The 23327-nt window shown below is 34.0% G+C and overlaps 1 protein-coding gene across 1 annotated transcript; it reads right to left on the bottom strand.

Moving 5' to 3' along the window:
* Positions 1-2232: 2232 nt before the first annotated feature.
* Positions 2233-21099, bottom strand: LOC143224985 (uncharacterized). The gene is made up of 4 exons (XM_076453569.1): positions 20873-21099; positions 12715-12792; positions 5450-5492; positions 2233-4023 (listed from the first exon to the last, which is right to left on the bottom strand). Exons 1-4 carry the CDS (start codon positions 20896-20898, stop codon positions 3703-3705), a joined length of 468 nt encoding a protein of 155 aa, XP_076309684.1. The 5' UTR covers positions 20899-21099; the 3' UTR covers positions 2233-3702.
* Between the last annotated feature and the right edge of the window lie 2228 nt (positions 21100-23327).

Raw genomic sequence — 23327 nt, 5'->3', positions numbered from 1 at the left:
AAGATAGTTATGTATAATCTGTAGCTAATTTACAAAATCAATTTACATATTATTAAAACTATATGAAAAGTAGGGAACTGTTAAACATTTTAGCTAAAATAAATTGTGTAACATCTATCAATCCATTACAGCTACATAGGGGACCTTATTGCAAGTTTTCCCCAATAGCCAACCTTGAGGTTTGGGATTTGGAAGAGAAACACAAGGTAACCAAGAAAATATAGGATTGGAAAGTTACCAGACAGTAACTTAGCAGAGATGCCAACCATTACGATTTTGGTGTATATATTATGACTTGTAACTCCCAAATTATTATATAGGCCTATACAATAAAGTGATAAATTGTTCCCCCAGGGCATGAAAAGGGTGAAAAGAAAATTTCTTGTGAGATACAAATAAATTTTGATAATAAGTAAAAAACAGTCCAAATGGCTACTTGTGATAATCATGTTTGTGCTTGAATTAATAAATATATTTGTATCTCCAATGTCTACCACTAGTTTGAGTGCGGTGCTTCTTCATACTGGGTATGTGGGGGAATCCATAGTTACGTCATCAGTGCTTGTCAGCCAATCAGCCCTCACGTAGATGGGTATTTCTCGTTTTCTAAGTGGCATAGAAACACCAATGCAATTGTTCACAAGATGGAAAAAAAAGAAGCCTCATTCACCAGATTGTCGTGTTTCTGGCAAATCTAAAAGGACTAAAACTGTGAATAAAAAATTTAGGAAAGAGTATAGTGCAAAATATCCGGTCATTACATCAAAAGTCAGTGACAGTCATGTGTTTTGTACAGTTTATAACATCGATTTTTCTATGATGCATGGCGGGATAAACGATTGTTCCAGACATACAAAATCGGCATCTCACCAACAAAAGGCTGAGGCAAAGACAAAAACAATGCAGATAACATTTATGAGTAAGAATTCAGAATATGAAACCATAAATGCAGAAGTGATGTTCACGCAATTCGTCATTGCTCATAATTTACCCCTAGCTGTAGCCGATCATGCAGGACATCTATTCAGAAAAATGTTCCCAGACTTTGATATAGCAAAAAAATATGGCTGTGCTAGAACCAAAACTACAGCCATTCTACAAATGTTGGGTTGTGAAGATGACAAAATGATTTCAAGCATGCTTACTAACAGTGTTTACAGTTTAGCCACAGATGGATCCACAGACATGGATGACTCAAAACTGTATTCAGTCATAAATGAGCAATCTATAGCATAAATTAATAATAGTTATAATAATAATATAAGAATAAACAGCTTAAATACATTGGTCAGGCCTAGTAGCTGCAAATGATAAAGGGCTCTGTCTACAATCATTACGCTCAGTCATTTAAAATAGTTGGCATCTCTTAGTAGTTTTAGTTTATTTGTACACATAAGTGATTGGACTAGCATTGGAATATACAAGTTTAGGAAAAAGGAATGTTAATTCAATCCTTCAGTGAATGTTAAATGTTACATATACAGAGCTGTAGTATGGTATTATGTGATCTTTATAGAACTATTGTACTTAGAAATTACAAAAACACAGGGATAACAAAGACTAAAATCTTTTAGAAAAAAAAATTCTTATCTGAGTTAAACAACTGGAAGCTTGCAGTCCCAGCAATAATAGAGACTGGAACCAACAAGATGTCTTGTGTAATGTTCTTTTCAGTAGTATTATGAAAGAATATATGCAGTTCAAAAGTCTTTTGTGGAACTCCCTGCAATACTGAAACAATCTCAAAAGGGATTTACGTGTTATTTGCAACAATAGTAATACAAAGTGTATAAAGTATTAAAATGTACTGTAACTGTTCTCCTTGTAACAACAAATGCTTGAAAGTCAAATAAATCATGAACAGCAGCAAAATTGGAAGAAATCCCAAAAAAGCTGTTAATCTGCAAAGTAAAAACATCAATGTAGAAGTCATGAAGCTTGGCAAGAGTAATAGTATTGTATTTTTACAAAAGAAATATTGGTATGTTATTCTGCAATGAGTTATACAATTAAATTACTGCACAAAACTTTTCAAATATACAACTACCACTGGATATGTGGAGTGTATTCTGCATTACTTATTATAACAATCTGTGACATTGCACTGAGATCTTATTTAAAAAAAACTACATAGAGATTGATCTTACTTAAAAACTCTTTGAATCATATTACTCAAACCACCAGCAACATAACAGTGCTTCTATTTCAGGAAAAATGAAAAACACAAGTCTGTTTCACTCGTGAAATCTGTTTACTACTCAGTGAATTTATAACAGATGTAAGCATTTAAATATCATGTTACTACCATAGAAATTTGACTTTTAAATTATACAATTAAGCTAAATTTATTATGTAAAATCAAAAGTCCAACCACGCTTTAACATAGAAATGCTGATACTACAGACATAATTGACAATCGTAAAAAAAAAAAAAAGATACTGAGGTAGATTGAAACGTCTGTTAGGCAGTTTTCCAACAATTAAAAAGAAAGGTTAATGAAGCCAATAGAAATTATCTATGTAAAGTCCTTTTCAATACTATTTTAATCAAACTAATTTTAATTTATGCAGCACTCAATACTAACATATTCTTTTACACTAAAACATTTTGAATATTTCTTAACCAAAACCATCCATTTTGGTCAGTTGAATGAAACTTTTCACACTGTTTAATAAGTAGAAACAACATACTACTAAAAAAGTGATAAAAGGCAGAATACATTAAATAATAGTTGAAATTTACTTAAAGAATTTCTCGTATATCTCCAATGTTAATGTTCTGTTGAAGTAACTGATAGAAGATTAATGTCTGTTACTTTAGTTTTTTTTCTTGAAGCTAGCAATCTGAGACTTAAATGCAAATATTGTGTAAGTTAAAAATTTAACAAAATAGTCATGAAGAAACTGGAAAAGAAAAAAATATCCAATATGATTTCTCTCAACCAGCCATTTTCTCAATGGCCTTTCAACTATTTATAAAATTCAAAACAGTTATACTGAGTTTGAGACAAATGTAATTCAATGTTTTTAATACTTCTGACAAAGAATTTGTAACTGAATGTTTATGAATACTTAGGGTATTTTCAGGAATCTAAAAGATGTACAGTATTTTACTGTCACATTTCTAGACTTGTAGACATAAGTAGATAATATTGAAAAGCAAAAAATGCCAAACTGACTTATTTTAGATAAACTAAGTTTCAAATTTAACACAGATTATAAAATTAAGCATTTCTCACACTCAAACGAGAATGGATAAATCAATTATACATTTTTAAATCAATAAAGTACCACTACTTTTATTTTGACACACTGAATATCATAATACAGTGTATATAATTGTTAGACTAACAGTATATTAATGTGGCACCAGTGTTATAAGGTAAAACCTGAATGATAAGGAATGTTGGAGCTTCTTCAACATGAACATCACATGGTTAAAGACAACTTGCATGGAAATACAAATATTGTATCAGCATTGAGCTGGATGTTCACATAGTAATGAGTTTATACCAAAAGAAGAAACTGAAACCCCTCAATCATTGTTATTTAACTACTTTTACTCTCACAAAAAAATCACAAAAACAAAGTTTCTTAAAATTCTAAGGCAGGCAATAAATATTTACCAAGATGGGCACATGCACTCTTATACACAGGAAAAGGTTAAAATAAGTCACATACATATTATTTCATAATGCAATTATTAAAAATCACAACTCTGTAAATGACCATTTGGTAGCTTAGCAAGTCTTTGGATTCGCTGTTGATGGGCTTGAAACAATATACAGTTAATATTGTAATAATGAGGGTTTTCTGATGCACTGAGCTCTGGTCTGTACATTGGTTCATTGAAGGTTTTGACTATTGTTACACCATTTATCAAAATAGGAGCAGAACACCCATATTCAATAGTGTCTTTAGGATCTGTACTGTTCTTGGCAGCATGTTGAAAACAGACATTGGCTCCACTAACATAATCATTGCTTGTTGAGGGTCCAGCAGTAGGGTTTGAGCTAGAAGATGCCTAGGTATTTAAAAAAATTGCAAGAATGTAGTGCTTCATGCTGTAATAAGCCACTGGATACTTACATAAAAAAACAATGATATATATACATTACAAAATAGTTTCACCTGGGTTTCTACAAGAAATCCAACCACATACTGTTGCACTTCTCCTTGTGAAGTTTAGAAAACCTTAAAATAATTAGTATTGTAGCAGTCACCCAAGGACCACTGGTTAGATGCCAACCAGTTTGTGTCTTATCTTAAACAAATACTGATGGTGACATGTTATTAGACAAACAATATTGTATCTGGCTGGTTGCCCATCAAATGGAGCTTAAGTGTGTTTATAACTCTACAGTACCAGTTCAGTCATCTTGTTTTAAAACAGTGGAGAGACATTTACTTTGCAAGTGATGTCACCTGTGAACAGCTTCTTTATATATCATTACATAATGAAAGAACTTTTGCAGAACAACTAATACATTCAACAGTTCTTTCCCCAGATATTCCACAAAACAGGAATTTTTTAAAGTACCCAAAGAAGGAAACACAAAAAAGTAATTAATCTGTAAAAATAACCCATTTCTTTCAAAAATAATGCAAAGAAAAAATACTAAGGTGTATGTATGTTGAAACTTGAAATAATTTGGGGTATAGTGTATTTCTGAACTATGCACATCACAACTTGAAACTATGCCAAAAAGATGGATGAAACAGGCAAAGAACAAAGAAACTCAAAAATGGAGATGGTTTTTTTTAGCTTTCAACCACAGGCTTTTTTTTATATATATAATTAAGTTACAGAAGTTAATTACTTATGAAAACAGTTTTTTACATTCTGTACATTTCACAGTATGAAACTGTTAGAAAATTAGCCATTTACTAAACATTTCAATGTACTTTACAAAACAGGTTTGCAATGACTTTATAGCTGTTAAGACAGGTCTCTTTTTTTAACTGCACTATAACTTGAGCTGTATGTATATAAAAATACAAAGGAATAGAAGCTTTTACTTCAGGTATACTTACACAGTAGATTCTGAAAAGGAAAAAATGTCTAGCCTAGTAATAAGAAAAAGGGTGTTTTTGCTGACAAATATCAATAAATACACAAAATGATTTTAAAAATATTTTCCCCAATTTTAATTGGAATTAGCATTGATTCCTGTCTCATAACATGTTTATTAGGTTTCATGGCTGAGGGGAAAAAATCTGAACTTTTTTTATTAAATGATTTTTATTGTTACACTAATATAACAATTTTTTGCTAAAGATCTTCTCTTTGTTCAAAAGAACCTGTTTACAATTCAGTTATTTTGACCATTTCAAGCTGCTCTAAACATTCACATGCAAACATCTAAAAATTAGGGAATAACTTTGCCAAGCAATAAAGTCAAGTTTTCACCCATATGGCCAGCACCAACTTCAGACTAATGTACACTTACTTGAAGATGTTCCACATTTCTTTGTTCTAGAGCTTGTTGAGACCTAGATATAAAGATAGTACAACTGAACACAAACTAAAGACAAGATAATCTTGAACACACAAGGATAGTTTCTAAAACTAAAGTTTAACACTTTTAATTTCTTTAATACAGCAAAATAATATTTAACTACAGTGCTAAGAATCAAACCATTTTCATAAACGTTTTACATTGGTTGGTTTGGCATTTTATGACACAAAGCAACTGGGCTATCTGCACCAAACATCCAGTAAAAATTTAAAGTAAAAGTATTAAAATTATTATTTGTGAATTAAAACTTAAACAGCATGAAATCCAACTTCTATATCTAGTGTACAGCAGTAAGAGAGAAATTACAGTAATACTAGTTTTGAAGGACTTTCTGTAGCATAATTTTAATTATCACAACTCCCCAAGATGAATAACGGATAAGTTCAAACATCAGCATCAGTCAACTGAAGTTGACTTTTCCACTCTTGGTTTAGAGTTATTTGACATTATGGCCATTTTCTAATTTCATACTGAACTAGTTGTACTTCAAAAAGGAATCATTTAAAAAAAAGGTCTAATTTATGAATTAAAAACCTAAATAACATTAAAAAGGTCAATGGCCTTTAAAATACTAAAAACATTTGTAAGATGGACAGTGTCACCATAGTCAATGACACTGTCCAACGCTATGGGTAAACCTTGAAACAAAACATGTCTAAAATGGTGCTGTCATCATGACTCAATGACAGCAAAACATTAAAATGCAACCTGAGTGTCACACAGACAACACATTTGAGCATCAGTTCCAGATAAAAGAAAACAATGAGTTAAAAAACTGTGACCAATAAGTAGTCTAGTTAGGACAACTTCCTCTTCCCAATTCTTATGGAAGCAAGACAGCTAAAGTCCAATATAGGGCTTTATTTGAAAAAGCTTATTTTTACATTGCTCACTCCAACTCAACTGCCAACTGGCATGGAACCGAGCCTTGAATACAGGACCATAGTACATGTATGGAACAGGCACAGCAGTGATAGCACTAGAGCAGACTCTTAGCTGCAATGTCAGGGAGCTCATTTCTGCAAATACCAACATGGCCTGGTATCCAGAACTGGATAGATGTAGATGTTAAAGAGTAATGGGCCAGTCAGTTTTGAATATCGGCAAGAATAGGGTGAGAACTGATGTGAAGCAATTCTAGATCTAACAGAGAGCTATGTGAATTGGTAAAAATAGTACAGTTTGTGTACTGCATAGTTTCTACATGATACAGGGCAAGGAAAATAGTGTACAATTTGGCAGTGAACGCAAACTGTAGAGGGGATTCTGTGTACAACAACCAAATAATGGCAGAGCCCAGAGAGTCATATGATTTTGAACCATCTGCATAAATGGGAATGGAGGTATAGTTCAAAAGATGTTTGGTAAATAGAAAGTAATACTTCCAATCAGGAGCATCTGTCTTCTTCAGATGACTCAAAGAAAGGTCATATTTGGGGATAGTAATTAGCCATGGTGGGATGCACTGATCTGTGGATACTACTGTCATCCAAAGATAGCCCCAATTCATCCAACTGCACCTGGATACAAAGCCTAGAAGAAACAATGGCAGACTATCTATTAAGAAAAGGTGTAGCCCACTGAAGGAAAACAGAACCCCATGTGGTATGCTGTGGTAAAGATTGAAGTTTTGAAGTATACATTAAAGACAGTTGCAAGCGATGAAGGTATAGAGGTGGATTTTGGGATTCCACGTACAAACTCTGGACTGGAGAAGTGTGGAAGGACCCTGTGCAGATCCAAAGCCCCTGATGGTGAACAGGGTGGAAGAGAGGACTCAGAGGATGTTCAGTGCCCTTGTACACTTGACATTTAGTTGCTTGGCATGTGGAATAAAGGTCAGCTTACACTCAAAGATAAGCCCCAAGAACTTTCTCTCAGGGATCAAGGAAACACAACTTCACCAATAAGGAGTTAAGGATCAGGGTGAATACCTCATTGATGGCAAAAGTGCATGAAACAGTTTTGAAGAGAGAAAGGTTGAAACCGTTTGCTGTGACCTACTTCAGTAAATTATTGAGGGCAGCCTGTAGCTGCCACTCAATGCCTCATACTTGACAACTGACACAAGATGTGGAAGTCGTCGACAGAGACCATTTGCAACTGTAGGGGGTAGTTGTCCACTGATGACATTAATCTTTATAAGGAAAATTGACACACTTAAGGTACAGCCCTGAGGGACTCCAAGTTTCTGTGGGAAAGTGTTGAGCCCACACAGTCCTGGAATTGCAGATTCATTAAAAATGTTTAATAAAAATCAGTAAATTGCCACATAACCCACACGAGTGGAGGTCTTGCAAGATACCATGCCTCCACGTTCTATCATAAGCTTTCTCAAGGTCAAAAAATACAGAAACAAGATGCTGTTGCTTGAGAAAGGCTTCCCTGATTGATGTTAAGTCAAATCAGCTGGTCCATGGTGGAGAGCTGTTTTTGGAACCCACAATGAGTGGATGAGAGGAGGTTGTTTGATTCAAGGAACCAAACAAGACAAGCATTAACCATCCTTTATAAGATTTTACAGAGACAGCTCGTCAGAAAAATTGAATGGTAGTTTAAAGAAATCTTGAAATCCTTCCCAGGTTTATTTAAAAGTGAGTACAACAGCATAGCACCAAGCATCGGGAAAAACATTCTCCTTCCACATCTGGTTAAAAACTACCAGAAGAATAGTAAGAAAGGCAAAAGAGAGATGGTGCACCATCTCGTAATGAATGTCATCAGGTCCAACTGACATAGTGCCAAACCAATGAAGAGCAAGCTTAAGTTCCACCAGTGTAAGGGGGTGATTATAGTCATAAGTCATGTGAGCTGATTGTTCTGCCTGTGTTTTGATGGCTAAGAAGGTGGGGTATGAAGCAGAAGTGCTAGATGCATGAGAAAGGCTCTCACCAAGAGTATTGGTGATGCTCTGGGCATTAGCAACTTCCCGGCCATCAGAGAACAAGATCAAAAGAAGGACAGAAGTATACTGGCCGTTAACCTTCCGAATTTTGTCCCATATGACTTTGGAATTGGTGGTAGAAGAAATGCTAGAGGTGTATTTTATCCAAGATTCTTTCTGGCTTTCTGGCCTATAAAGCATTTGCACAGGCCTGGTGATATGCAATGCAATTTTAAAATGTGGGATACCTATGAAAGGTATTGTAAGCCTGTTTTTGAGATTTTCTTGTCATGTGGCAGGCAGGATTCCACCAAGGACGAGGATATTGTAGGAAATGTGTCAAGGTTTTAAGAATACATTGAGCAGCTGCCCGGACAATACACTCAGTTACTGCTGCCACATAGTCATCTATCGATGGCTTACACACTATGGTAGGATCAAGTTCTAAGAGAGTGGTGAAAGAAGGACAGTTAGTCTTGTCCAATTTCCATCAAGGTATGTGGGTCAGATGGCATGGACCATGGCCAGTCTCTCTCAAAATGACAGGAAAATTATCACTGCCCCATGGATTATTGTTGACTCTCCAAGAAAATTAAGTGAAAAGTGAAGGGGGAGCAGGTGGAAAGATCTATAGCAGTAAAAGACTAAGTGCATCAAAATAAGTACAGGAATCAGTACTGAAGAGAGAGGTTGTGGTCCAAGAGCATATGCTCTATACCATGACCCCTCTCCCATCAATATTAGCACCACCCCATGGGGGATTATGTTCATTAAAATTCCCCAATAGTAAAAAGGGGGATGGTAATTGCTCAATGAAGGTATCAAGGTCTGACTGATTACAGATCTCTTCAGGAGACAGGTAGAGAGAACAGCTAGAGACGGTACAATCCAAGAAAACATGGATGGCTCTAGCCTCCAAGAGTGTATCAAGTGACAAAGATAGGGTGTGCACATGCTGATCGACCAGTAGTACCACCCTTCCATGCACTTGTCCATCACATAACCTGTCATTTCTGTACAAGGAAAATTGCTGAAGGATGACTGAATCAGCAGGTTTCGGAAATGTTTCTTGTAAGGAGAGGCACATGGAATAGTAAGAAACAATGAAATCCTTAATGTCATCTATATTTGATCAAAAACCTCAACAGTTCTGCTGGATCAGAGTGGCTATTGTTATTTATGTGGAGGAGAATGTGGCAGGGATATCTTCTGTTTGTGACCATGGTTTTTATTTTTATTGGACAAAGATCTATCAACCTCAATGGATCCTGCCCTGGGTCGAGTAGGCAGGTCTCTGTCTGTGGACAAAGATTCCAATGACTGAGGACATGAATGAATGGTCGATTTACTTCTCGGGGCTATAGAAGAGGATGGACCCGAGAAAACATTTGGACCTGAAGGAAATGAAACTGGGCAGTCACTGGAAGTAGTGGTTGGGATAGAGAGGAAGTAGACATAGATGTGTCAACGTTTTTTAATTATGGAGGGTGCAAGATTCTTAAGATGTTTTGCAAATGACTGTTGGAGACACAAAGATCTGTCTGCACTCTCACTGTGGTAATGCAACGAAGTGCAGCAGCCTATCTCCGAGATGAAGTTGGGAACAATAATTTTCGAGCCTCTGCATAGGTGTTATTGTTAACAGTCAAGTGTTGCACCTCTTTGTCTTCTACCTATTTAAAAGTAAGAGGGGTTGGAGACATGAGAGTTAACGCAGTGTGATTTCAGGTTGCAGTTGTAAACATCATGGTCTTTATCACCACAATGAGCATATATCAAAGAACCATGACATGATGTTTTTGAGTGACCAAACTGCTGACACTGGAAATATCTGAGATAGTTAGAAATGTAAGGCTGTACCTTGTAGTTCAAATAACCTGCTTTGACTGTGGCAGGCAGGCAAGGTGGTGTAAACATTAATATCAGAACATTGGTAGGGTCCATAATTCCATCTAATGCCTTGGCTGGAGAAACCAGCAAGGATTTCCAACTCTTGAATGTTCTTTAAATCTGTCAACAATAACTCCTCTGGAAGAATTCAATGATGCATTGGGAGTAACCTTGTATATCCCCAATCACCTTTGATTTCAGGAGGAATTTGGTATGTTGTAGTGAAGGTGTTTCTACCAAAATGTGTCCAGAAAGCAACTTCTTTACTGACTTTGGGGGCCCAGTAAGTCCCTCTAATCCCTTGTGAAAGAAAAATGGGCACCTGCTCCAAGAATTTTTCAGATAAAGAATGGATAATCAGAAATGAAGGTGTAGAATCTGGCTGTAATATACTGACTGTACAAAAGTCATCCATGCGTGGTTGTTTTCCAGTGATTTTTTTTTCAATTTTTTCATTTTTTTTTATTTTGTCACAAAGAGGGGTATCCATAATAAAGAAGCTACATTTCAGTGCCCACTGACCCCACCCACTATGGAGCCCTACAAGGGGATGCACTATAGTGCCAAACAAGGACACTGCAGCAACACCAGGGTTTTGTAAGCACTGCACCCAAACACCAGCATCAGATACAATGTCCACAACACCTGTTGACAACATCCAACACTGGTACTTGGTTGACTCTAGCCCAAGTGGACCAGCTGATTGACCCTAGGGGGGAACACCCCAAGGTCACCTGTATACAGGAATTCAAGACCAAAGTGATGTGTTAGGATTGGACCCCTCAATCATCAGGATCCTCTCCTCCCCTTAACATGTCACCAGGCACGACAAACACGTGGGTGGATGTTCTGATCCCAGAGGAGGTAAACTGAAAGACCAGAACCTTCCCTGGGAGGTCCCCTCATGACACACAGGAATTCACACAGAGAGGTTTCAGATAGTTAAAGCAATTAAAAATTGGTAGGGTTTAGCAGGCTGCACAACAGATATACAGTGGAGCGCTGTTAAGCCGAGGTATTTGGGGGGTCAACCTGCTTAACTGAGGCTTAAGTGGTCTGCGGCTTAAACCTTTATGACTGAAAAGCCGAAGTCTCCAACAGCTCCGCTGAGGAGCCTCATCTGGGCCATTGTGTGATCATTATATCGGATTATCGAATTAAAAATAATACTTTAATTATTGATCACTTTTTTCACGGATTTACCATGGATTAACTTTAATGTATGGAGAGGTGTAATTCGGTAACAATGGCAGCCTCCATAAAGCTGACATAGAGAGCAGATAAGGTAGATTAACGGTTGATTTCTATTGTAATATATTTTATTTATTTCCCAAATTAAAGCAAATCCTTTTTAAATATCCCCTTGAAGTTATAAAGCCAGGATTAAATTCGTAAGCCGCGTTTTTACATGTTCTTAAATTAGTGGTGAGCATGATAATCCTCGCTCACAAGTCTTGCTACAGCTGCTTAAGCGATTTCGCGGTTTACTGGTCCGCGGCTTAATGGCGCTTCACTGTATCAAACATCATCACCCATACATTCTGTGCATTCTGAATATAAAATTCTTGAATCCAAACAAATATAGATAGGGGTTGGAATTTGATAGGTCAAAAGCAAGTTTCCAATCCTTTTATTGTAAATAACAGATTGAAAAGACAAAGTGTAATAAATCTCTATAAGAAAGATGCTCTACCCTGTTTGGTTGAAGAAGAGAAAATATATTTTAATAGAGACAAACAAGTTCTTAAAAAAAAAAAAAAATAAGAGGTTAATAGGACTTATGACTCATGAGCTTAAAGACTTGTAACAAAATATGGATACAGAAGGGCTAGGTCATATAGCCTGATATACAAATTCTCAATATTATACTGAAGCAGACATCAATCCTAAATTATAGATAATAAAAGATCACTATGAGATAAAGCTCATGAAAGTAATCAACCAACTGATTAAAAACAAAATCAAAAGTAGATCTGTGAATAGAGAACACATCTCAAGAATCACAGAAGATCATTTGCTAACTGGTTACAGTTGGTCAATTGCCCTCAGGGATATTCAGGATAGGGTGCTTATTTTCTATGGATACTGATAAAATTTGAAAAGTCAAATATTCCATTTGTCAGAAGTACAGAAAATACATCAATGAGCAAAAGATTTAACTAAACATGATTTTGTTAGAAAATGTCTTATAACTGGTCTCTACATGTATTAACATTTCCAGGAAAATTCAACTGCATTATTCAATGCAATAGCAAAGCTTTATTTTTGCTTTTTCTATAAAATAATAAAATTTAATTGGTTTCTAAATTAAGCATTGGAAGATGTAGGTAAATATAGATAATCATGGAAATATTAATAAATTTGTACTTGTAAGTATATCAATCAATATATGAACACGGACAAACTTATGTTCTTTACTTACCTAATATGAAGATTATTTATTCGTTTGGATATAGGCATAAACTCACACCCTTCTTCTTGACAATTCCTAGAACGTTTTCTATACAAAAAAAAACCAAAAAACAATTAAATGTGTATCTCTGTTACAAAGGAGCTGCTTAAAAAGTTCAAACTTGTTACCCAAAAGTGAAGAGAATGAAAGTCCAAAATTAATTCTCAAGTTTTGCAAAAGTATGAAAAGACAATCACAGGACTAACACTGACTATTGTCAGACTATTTCTTAAATCTCACTTCATAATCCCTTACTCATGTACAAACATTGAGACTTTAGATATGTATTTCTATTCACTTTGGTATTACTAACCATAATTTATCTTTATTTGGCTATACAAAAAGCCATAAGCCATACATTGAACCTCAAGAAAACAAAGTTTTAAGCTACATGCAGAACTTGACGTAAATGTTTTGAGCTACGTGTAGAACTTGACTTAAATGTTTTAGCCCACACGTAGAACTTGACGTAAATGTTTTGAGCTACACGTAGACCTTGATGTAAATGTTTTGAGCTGTATGTAGAACTTGGCTACAAACATTTTAAGTTACAAGTAAGACTATGATACAGATGAAAATGTTAAAGATTACTGCAATTGCAATTTTCTGATTTAAAATAACATCTAGTAAGACAACAAATGTACATGTCAGAAACTTTGTTTTTCCTCTTTCTCAATAAAAAACGAGTTTTACTCATGTTGCATGTTAAAACTCAGCTATAAAGTCAGCCACCACAAAACCAAAGATGAGAAAGCATTATGTGAACTATCTTGTAATTTGGCCAGATGATAAAGAACTGATTAAAATCTTAAACCACTTAAAATCAATACGTAACATCAAATTTGCCATCCAAGTGGAAGAAAAGCTTCCCATTCCTTGTTTTTATAATCAGACTTACATCTATCTTTGTATCTATCATGTATCTAAGGTTGCACTTACATGGAATTCTGTATTACATATGCAGAAAATTTTAGTAAACTACAAAAAAATAAGAGCAACATGTTTTTAAAATACCAATGTAACAAGGTTCAAATTTCCAAGTTTTTTATATAATATAACACGAAAACTTTCCCATGCTTCAAACGTCCTTTTAAAAAGACCTGGATGCACATATCCAAAAACCATAGCAGTTTGTTAACAAAGGGAGGATTAGTTTTTCATAGTGCCTCTCCCCCTAGATGAGAATTTAAACAGTATTCAAACCATAATAAATCCTACCTGTTTAAACTTTACATAGTAAAGTTATAATAAAAGATTTATATCACTGAATATGTTAACTTTATCTTGTGTTTAATTTATCTAGGTTACTTTGGGACTATATAATCTAAATTATCATTATTTGTATTAATATAGCATAGAATTCTCTATTTACAAGTCAAGAAAAACAAACTTCCTTACAGTGCTACATGGCTTACTTAAAAAAAAAACCAAAAAACTAAAGTAACATGAATTTTAAGTTTTTTTACACACCAGTGCAATAGTCAATGTTTAAAAATGCACAATAACATATTGTATAAAATTAGAAGTAAAATATACAGTTAAAAACAGTACTATTTTTGTGGAAAAAGCTCCATCTTTAGAACATCAGAATAAACACAGGAAATTTATTTTTTTTTAAACAAGCAAATGTAGACATATAATTTGCATATTATACAGTGCCATCTACATACTAATTTGCAAGAATTCATTTATGTGGCACCAAGGTCTAGATCTTTATTCAAAATCATTTTATGTTTAATAGTTTCAAGAAACTCTTCCAGTAGGAAGAAAATAAAACTTTGCTCTTCTTGATATCCTGATATTCAGACATCTACAGACAGACAGACTATCCATATGTATCTACTGGTTATTGAAAACAGAAATCTTCCATTCCTTGATGTTCTGATAATCTATATCTTACACATATAAGCCAACTATACAAACCAGTATCTGAAATACATACTTAATCATCCACATTTATTAACACAAATAACAGTATTCTGTCCATTCAGTAGAGTTAAAATAGTAATGAATACTTACCCAAAGAATTACAGTACCTTAAGACTATCTTTGAAACATATATACCCAAAGGATTTTATCCAACACAGAAAAAGAAAAAAAGACCACAAGGAAACAGAAGCAGAAATTAAAATAACCATTCCGTGTATTTCCATAACAAGTTACAATAACCAGAAATATGCAAAAAGTATATTTCAAAGTATGGTCAATAGAAAAAAATATTGCAACAAAAGTTAAACAACCCCCATACTATCAAAACATCCAAATGCATCACTTATATATAAATCAAGTGTTCCTATGGGTTGCCTCAAAGAAAAACAGGAAGACACTTAAGGACAAAGACTCAAAAACACCAAAATGCTATATGGTTGATGAAGCCCAAATTTCTCTCTATCACTGCTGAACATATTATGTACACAGCTCAAGTCAATATAGAATGGCACGAAATCAAAATAGCTGATAAAGAAAACACAAAAACCAGAAAAAAAAGTTCTACACATCAAAATGACAAACTTTGCACTCAGCAAAAACCCAGAAACGAAGATCAGCAATCTATGAGCTATGTTTCAGGATGATCAACCAGTCAAAGTGTTGTTCCAAAAATCAATCATGAACTACTCAACCTCTCAAAAATATAGTACATAACTTCTCCATCATGTAAACTTTAAAAAAAATCTACAAAATCACAAACCTGAAACAGATCCATGAACTTGTATTAAAATGTTAACCTTAACAACAACAAAAAAAAACGTAAGTAAACTGCTCCTTAAACATCCATTTTACCAACTGATCTGCCAAATATGACTTCCAAACAAGTTCTACTTTTAATCTCTCAATCTTTTTACTTACCACCAAAGGATAAATATCAAAAGAACTCATTATTTTCTATTATTGTGTTAAATCAGAAAAACTATCATACTTAGGGTTACTGAAGAGTCAAATAACATCTAGAAATGTATGCATAGCACCATTGCAACATGACTGGTAAATAAATATTTCTAAATATTCAACAATACAGAAACTTGTTGGAATAACTGAAAACAATAATAAAAACAGGCCTGCAGTAGTTTTATTGTCTTGAAATGTTTACATATTACAGTAATAACTGTACACCAAATACTAAAATTATATCAATTTTCTCCATCATTAGTATGATTCTTCACAAAATTTCATATGTGTATTCACATAAGTGAATCATTTTCAGTGAAATCAAGTCACACTTTGTAATGTTTAAAATTTTGACAACCATTGGTTACAGATTCTCTAGACCAATCATGAGCATGTTTTATAGACTGTTCTAAAATCCACAAGAAACACCCCACTGGTATATAAATGGTTAACAGGCTGCATGGTGTGTCATTTCTGGATAGCATTTATTTGCATGTGCACTTTGACTTTTTTTTCCTTTCAATATATTTGTCACTATGGTAACAAGAGGCTGTGTAAATGACCCAATCATACCATTATATTTGTGATATATTTTTGTTGGGCTGGGAGGTTATCGGAAACTTCAAAATGGTGGCATTCCTGATTGGTCTTCAAGGAGGCTTTACCAAGTTTCCCTGTTATCTTTGCCTTTGGAACAACAGGGACACTGCAGCGCACTGGCCACAACAGACCGAGTTCTCTGTGGGGACACACAATGTCAAGTGTGAGCCACTAGTGGACCTCCAAAAGGTGTTGTTTCCACAATTGCACATAAAATTGGGTCTTATGAAACAATTTGTCACAGCTCTTGATAAGGAATCTGCAGCCTTCATGTACCTTCGAGACTTCCCTAAGCTGCCTGAGGCAAATGTCAAAGCTGGTGTCTTTGTTGGACCACAAATAAAGATGATCCTGAAATGCACAGAATTCCCCAAGAAGCTCAGTAAGAAGGAAAAAAAAGCTTGGGGCAACCTTTTTGCAGAGCTTCAGGGCTTCTTGAGCAATCACAAGGCTGAAAATTATGTGGAACTGGTTGAAGCTCTGGTGAAGAACTACAGCACAATGGGCTGCAGAATGTCCCTGAAAGTCCATATCCTTGACGCTCATCTTGATAAATTCAAGGAGAACATGGGAGCATACTCAGAGGAACAAGGCAAGCACTTCCACTAAGATATACTGGACTTTGAATGCCACTACCAAGGAGCGTATAACAAAAACATGATGGGAGACTATATTTGGGGGCTGATACGTGAAAGTGATTTACATTACATTCAAAAATCTCAAAAAACTACTCACTTCTAAACATTTTTGTTCATTTTTGTATAACTTTAGTATAAATACATAGAAATCTTGATTCATATATTGTTTTATTCAGACCTTATGCAAATGAAAATGTGCAAATTACCCCATTTTTACATAGAAAACAGGTTAATCTCTAAATTTCATTATATCCAGGTCACAAAAACAAAGTTTGAAGGGAATAATGGCCATTTTCTGTACTTTTACAACATAAGCAATTAAAAAATAACACATACTATCCAGGAACAAAATTTGTGTTACATAGTACAATCTAAAGACAAAGCAAACAACTGCACCTCTTCTAAGCTCATAAAAAAAAAAAAATGTTTGTGTACTTTATTTCCATCAGGCAAGACAATGGTGGCATGCATTAATATCATTTCCATACATGCTAAAAATTGTTAGCAATTGCATATACAAAACAATAGATAACAACATGCCTGTGATGGTTTTATTATCTTAAAATTTATATACATTCTACAGTAATTCCTGTTTGATAAATCTGAAAACAATACCCATTTTTTTTCCATCATGTACAGGTTTACCAAAAAACATTTACTTTTATATAAATGAATCATTTTCAATGAAACTAAACCACTTTTTGTTATGCTTCAGATATTGACAACAATTGGCTATAGATTTCTCTAGACCAATCACAACACGAGTCTTATTGATTGCTCTAGAACAGGGGTTCCCAACCTTTTGGCACTCGCGACTTGAAAATGTAATTGATGAAATAAAATTAATGTTATCCCAAGCTACTTCTAACAAGGCTACGCGACTCCCCTGCCAAGGCTGCTCGACCCCCCTGCCAAGGCTGCGCGACCCCTTGGGAGTCGCGACCCACCAATTGGGAGCCCCTGATCTAGAACCAACACACACTAATAAAACATGTTCATTGTGATAAATGATTTGAATTACGTAGGTTCTTTTGTTTCCTGAGTTGTAAAAAATCCTTACCTGATAGGAAGAAAAAGAATATTTTCAAAACCTGCAAAATTGAATTGATTATGGAAAAATTCATTATTAAAATCAAAACTTTTGTGAAGTTTAAATTCACAGGCCTGTGTAATTTTACTTATGGAAGAAACTTCCCTTTGGCATAGATTTTTTTCTCTTAGCTGATTGTTTCAAGTTTGAAATCACAGCTATAACTTGCTTTTCATTTGGAAATCCATTGACAAAAGTGTCATCAAAGAAGACACTGAAGCCTTCCACGGATTTCACTAGAGGATTCTATTTAACTATTCCGATGTGTTTTGGGTATGTTTTTTCACATAGCAAAGCCACGTCAGACTATCTACTGAGCCTACCAAGGAACTATTCTGACTATTAGGATTTTGTATTGATTATTCTGCCCTTTATTTTCATGGTTTTCAAACTCTTGTCCAGTTTTTTTACAATTTAAACAGATGCCCAATCTCTTGGTGAATCTCTTGTTCACTTGAAAGGTCAGAGTAGTTTTGATAATTACTTTAAGGATGTGTAATAAAACTGGTTGCAAAGCAGCTTATTATCTTAGTTTGATAATTAGTTTGTGTTTTTTATGAATAAACTTAAATCATGAATTACTTTTATATGTGTATATACAGTGTACAGCTACAGTAGACCAATTCAATGATAAATCTTTATACGTCAAAGAAGGCACAAGGTAGTAAGCCAAACAAATTAATATAAAAATAACTAGTTAATCATTATTTAGTATCCTGATATAACAATTACAGATTAAATCTTTCCTCTGTTACAACTATTCAAGCCTCCTCATTGTATTCCATCAAAAGTGATACTCTACTTAATGTTATACACGATTTACAGACTGTGACATAGAATATAAATAAGTTTCTGAACAGAAAATTAAGATTATTTTAGATGCTGGCTAGATATATTGTTATCCAATTATTCTACTGGTATATTACATATAACCTCATAAGAAGCCAAAAGCACAATAAAATTGCTAAGCCCACACCACTTTACATATAGAAATATATAGTGGTTATAATTTGATAAAATGTTCTTTAAGGATAAGAACATCTATATTTAGTACCCATATGAGCAGCCAACTAGAAATAGGAATATTATTTCAGTTCATCCATTTTTTCATTCTTGACTAAGTTCTATTGGCATGCTAAATTTAATATCTAATGAGTTTATAACCCTTCAATATTGCTTATCTGTAAACAATAAAGTATAAAATGCTTTTTGTTCATAAAAAACTGATGGGTATGGGTATAGATTTGGTGAAACTGAGTTTTCAGATTGCATACAGTAAGGTGCCATATAAAGGACTTGTTTAAAAAAAAAAAAAAAGCTCTGTAGGTGTGACAGGTAGGTTGTCTCATTGGATAGAAATCTGGTTAGATAGTAAAAAGCAGAGGATTGTTATAAATGAAGTTCAGTCAAACTGGATTAATGTTTTGAGTGAGGTATTTTGTGGATCAGTGTCAAGACTACTGCTCTTTTTGATTTATATCAGTAACAGCTGAAGGAATAGTCAATAGGTTATTAACATTTGCTGATGATACTGAAGTTTTGGGTATTGTTAGCCGTGATGAGGATACTGCTGTTTTACAAACTATGCAAAGTAATACTTATAGGATATCACAAGTTGATTTACAAGCATGATCTTGATGGAAATAACATTCAAAGTGTTATAGAAGAAAAAAGATCTTAGTCTTCTGGTTGATCAGTCTCTTAAGTCATCCGAGCAGTGTGCTGTTGCTAGTGGTAGGAAAAATATGATTTTAGGTTGTATATACAAAAATATTGAATACGAGTCTAAAGAAGTTATAATTTGATTGTATAAGCCACTGTTTAGGCCAGATTTGGAGTATGGTGTTCAGTCTCAGGTTTCTTACTTTAAAAAGAACATATAATTATTGAAAGGGTTCAGAAAAAGGCAACTTAAATGGTGCCTAGGATAGAGGGGTTTCACACAAGGAAAGGTTAAGATCTCCAAAATTATTTTCTCTTGAAATAAGGAGAGAGAGATCTGACTGAGATGCTTAAGACTGCTAAGGGAATTTAGTGTTGATGCAATATTTTTTTTTATTTAATAATGATAATGATAAGACTACGGAAAAACCAAAATAAATTCTAGGATGGTAGGAATCATCTTCAGCCAAAAGTTTTATTTTGCTGAAGAGAGTGGTTGGCTTTAAAATGATGAGCTGCCTTGGGCGTGCCAGATATAGTAAATTAAAGGGATAACTTGATAAACATTTGAATATGGGTTGGCTTTGAGCTTTTTAGCATTTACTTTTGTAGGTAGATTAGCCTAGATGAACTAAAAGGATCCTTGTTGTCCTTTAATGTTATATAAAGCTCATAAGACACACAAGTAAAAAACATGTTTGCCAAAATGAATTTTCATTAGAAATGAAGTTGAGACAAAATGAGTTACACATTGATAAAGACCCTGAATAGCAAATATGAGAAATACTATAAACCTCCACAAATGAATACCTTACTTTATGAAATTATATTTATGTTTTTGAGAATATTTCTCCTAAAATGCAACCTAAAATGGTTAACATAACAGCTATTTCTACTGAAAATAATATAAAGTCAGTGACCTTACCAGACTGAAAGGGAATGTATAATGAGATTTAGCGTTTTAAATAATAATAATAAGAAATTGTATTCTAACTTCACAAAAAAAATTCGTACATCTGAAAACTAGTTTAATAAGCCGAATTAATGACTATTTATTTAATCACAACATTTAGAAGGTTATGTTAAATCACACTGAAAAGACACATAAATGGCTAATTTACTTTCCTTATGAACACCAGTGTGCAACTTTCATCTAAGTCTCGCTATTTTCTAATTTAAACTTTTCAGATTTCACGTCAGTGTGTCAACGTAAGAAAGCAGATGGACATGTTTTTTACACTAACAACCTTACCGTGAAACTGAACTCGTAAAGGTCATTTCTCTTTCTAAAGCAGTCGTTGACCGGTCCAGAGTGACAGAAAATTCTTAACCTTAAATAAATAACTTAAATTTATTAGTTACATCTGAGCCTATACCACATAGGCTTAACTTTTAAATTTAAGAAAAGGAACATGACTTATGCACCACACTTTTACTGGTTCTGGCAAAATAGTCATCTGTTCCTCAAAACAATTTAGCGCTACCTGTATTAATTGACTTTTTAAAACATAAATAATAAAATATCAATACAAATAATATACATTTAGAACAAAAGATGTATTTCATCAAATAAAACAAACAAATCATAACTTATTTTACTTTAATTTTCATGATAATCAATGAAACTGGATTATTGAAGGATATTGTTTTATTTTGCGCCAACCACTTGTAAAAATTGCAAAAGCAACGTAAAAATAGGACTTTTACATATTTTAAATTGAATAGCTCATAATTTTATAGAAAACAGAAAATGTTTAATTTTCTGAAAAATATACTGTAAGAATAATGTGAAAAATAGTTGTATTTTTCAGTTCATCATATTGATGTAAAGTTGTTTTTTTATAACGATCGAATGGAAATTTTATGGATTATAAAACAAAGTGACAAATCAACTCGTCTTGTGTTTTTCAAAATTAGTTGTAATTAAGTAAGGATTTTCTAAATATCTTTTTACTTCGAGCCTTTTGAGTCGGTCAAGAAAACCATTAAGTTCTTGTATACTTAGCACAGCCTGATGTTTAGGGTACTGAACTCGCAATCTGCGGGACGTTGGAGTAAATCTGTCAATGAACTTGCTCACCCTTTTCAGTCGTGGGATCATTATAAAGCTCTGGCCAATTTCACTTTGCATGAGAAAAATAGTAGCCCAAATGTTGGAGAAAAGTGGTATTAACTACTTGAGCTGTCAATCACTTCAAAATTGGGGATGATTAATGAAGACAGCCCTCAAATAGTTTTGCATGTAATTCAACAACAACAACAAATTAAGTTTTTCCCATCCACATTATTAGCGAAATTGCAGAATTTACTACGACCGTCACATGTGCTCCGTATTAAAAAGAATTACAGTAGTACGAGACATTTATCTTTTCAACTGGACAATCAGGTGATGTTTCGAAGATATCACTCCCCTTGTTGTTTGTGACAGTAGCTTTCACTTTTCAGGGCGTGGCAAATGTGCCGTGGAAGAATCTTAAACTGTCGTTATTTGCATATATTTCCATGTCCTTCCAGTTTGAGATAGATAGATAAGAGAGCAGATTTAGAGATTAATAGTATTCATGCAATCATTCACACAGAATAAAGAGATCTCTCTTAACGCATACTCTAGAAAGGATGCTCAGTACACTTGCCCTTAAAGAATCTTTGGTTTGTGTTTTATTGTGAAAATAAAGATTTTTTTCACTGTGACTAAAGTTTTATTTATTTAACTTCTGAATTGTTTATTTTTTGGAATTTCGCGCAAAGCTACACGAGGGCTACCTGCGCTAGCCGTTCCTAATTTAGCAGTGTAAGACTATAGGGAAGGCAACTAGTCATCACCATCCACCGCCAACTCTTGGGCTACTCCTTCACCAACGAATAGTGGGATTGATCATTAAATTATAACGCCTCCACGGCTGAAAGGACGAGCATGTTTGGTGCGACGGGGATTTGAACCCGCGACCCTCAGATTACGAGTCGAACGCCTTAACCCACCTGGCCATGACGGGCCCAACTTCTGATTTACATTGACGTTTATATATATATTATAGTAGGACACTGTAAGATGTCCAATAGTAAATCCAATCGTAATGACAACAAGAAATCAAGAATGTTATTTCTACTAATCTTTAAGCTTATCTGTTCATGTTGTTTATATTTTTAAACAGAAAAGAATACATATCAGGAATGTGGTGGTATTACACAACAAAAAGTCTTTAAAAACAATAATGTTGCTATACTGATTTTAAGCCAATTAAAATAAATTGTGAAAACGTAAAACGACATTTTATAAGTTAAAGAAGTGAGGATATCAGTGAAATGTAATATTGATTATAAATATAAAATTAGTAAAAATTAAAATTGTTTATTCAAAGGAAATTGTAGCTAACCTTATGGGAAAGCGTTATTCTTCAAACAGCTTATTGTAAATATTACCCCAGTTCGTTTAAGAAAACAGATAATATAAATAACTGTATATACACATATATTTAATTTATCCATGAAGCATGAGGAAAATTTACATAAAGAAAATAACCACTTGTATAGTTTACTTGGAAAAAATGTGTTTCCGGGAAAAAAAAATTACGAAAGTAACTCTAGACAAAGGAAATATCTTCTTGCATAACTCATAAAACTTTCTTCCCATTCAGCTGCACAAACTCATTGAGATAATGGAGGAAATATATATGATTTTCTATGTCCAACATTAAATAACTTCTTAA

This window comes from Tachypleus tridentatus, chromosome 9, assembly GCF_004210375.1.
Source record: "Tachypleus tridentatus isolate NWPU-2018 chromosome 9, ASM421037v1, whole genome shotgun sequence".
In the NCBI taxonomy this organism is placed as follows: domain Eukaryota; kingdom Metazoa; phylum Arthropoda; class Merostomata; order Xiphosura; family Limulidae; genus Tachypleus; species Tachypleus tridentatus.
The sequence above is the reverse complement of the archived record's forward strand: the minus strand, read 5'-3'. Positions and strand labels throughout refer to the sequence as shown.

Excerpts from the sequence above, each read along its gene's own strand:
- LOC143224985 (XM_076453569.1), bottom strand. The coding sequence starts at position 20,898 with ATGACCTTTACGAGTTCAGTTTCACG. Across the intron at positions 5,493-12,714 it reads ATAAATAATCTTCATATTAG|GTCTCAACAAGCTCTAGAAC; the intron begins GTAAGTAAAGAA and ends CTTTATATCTAG. Across the intron at positions 4,024-5,449 it reads GAAATGTGGAACATCTTCAA|GCATCTTCTAGCTCAAACCC; the intron begins GTAAGTGTACAT and ends TTAAATACCTAG.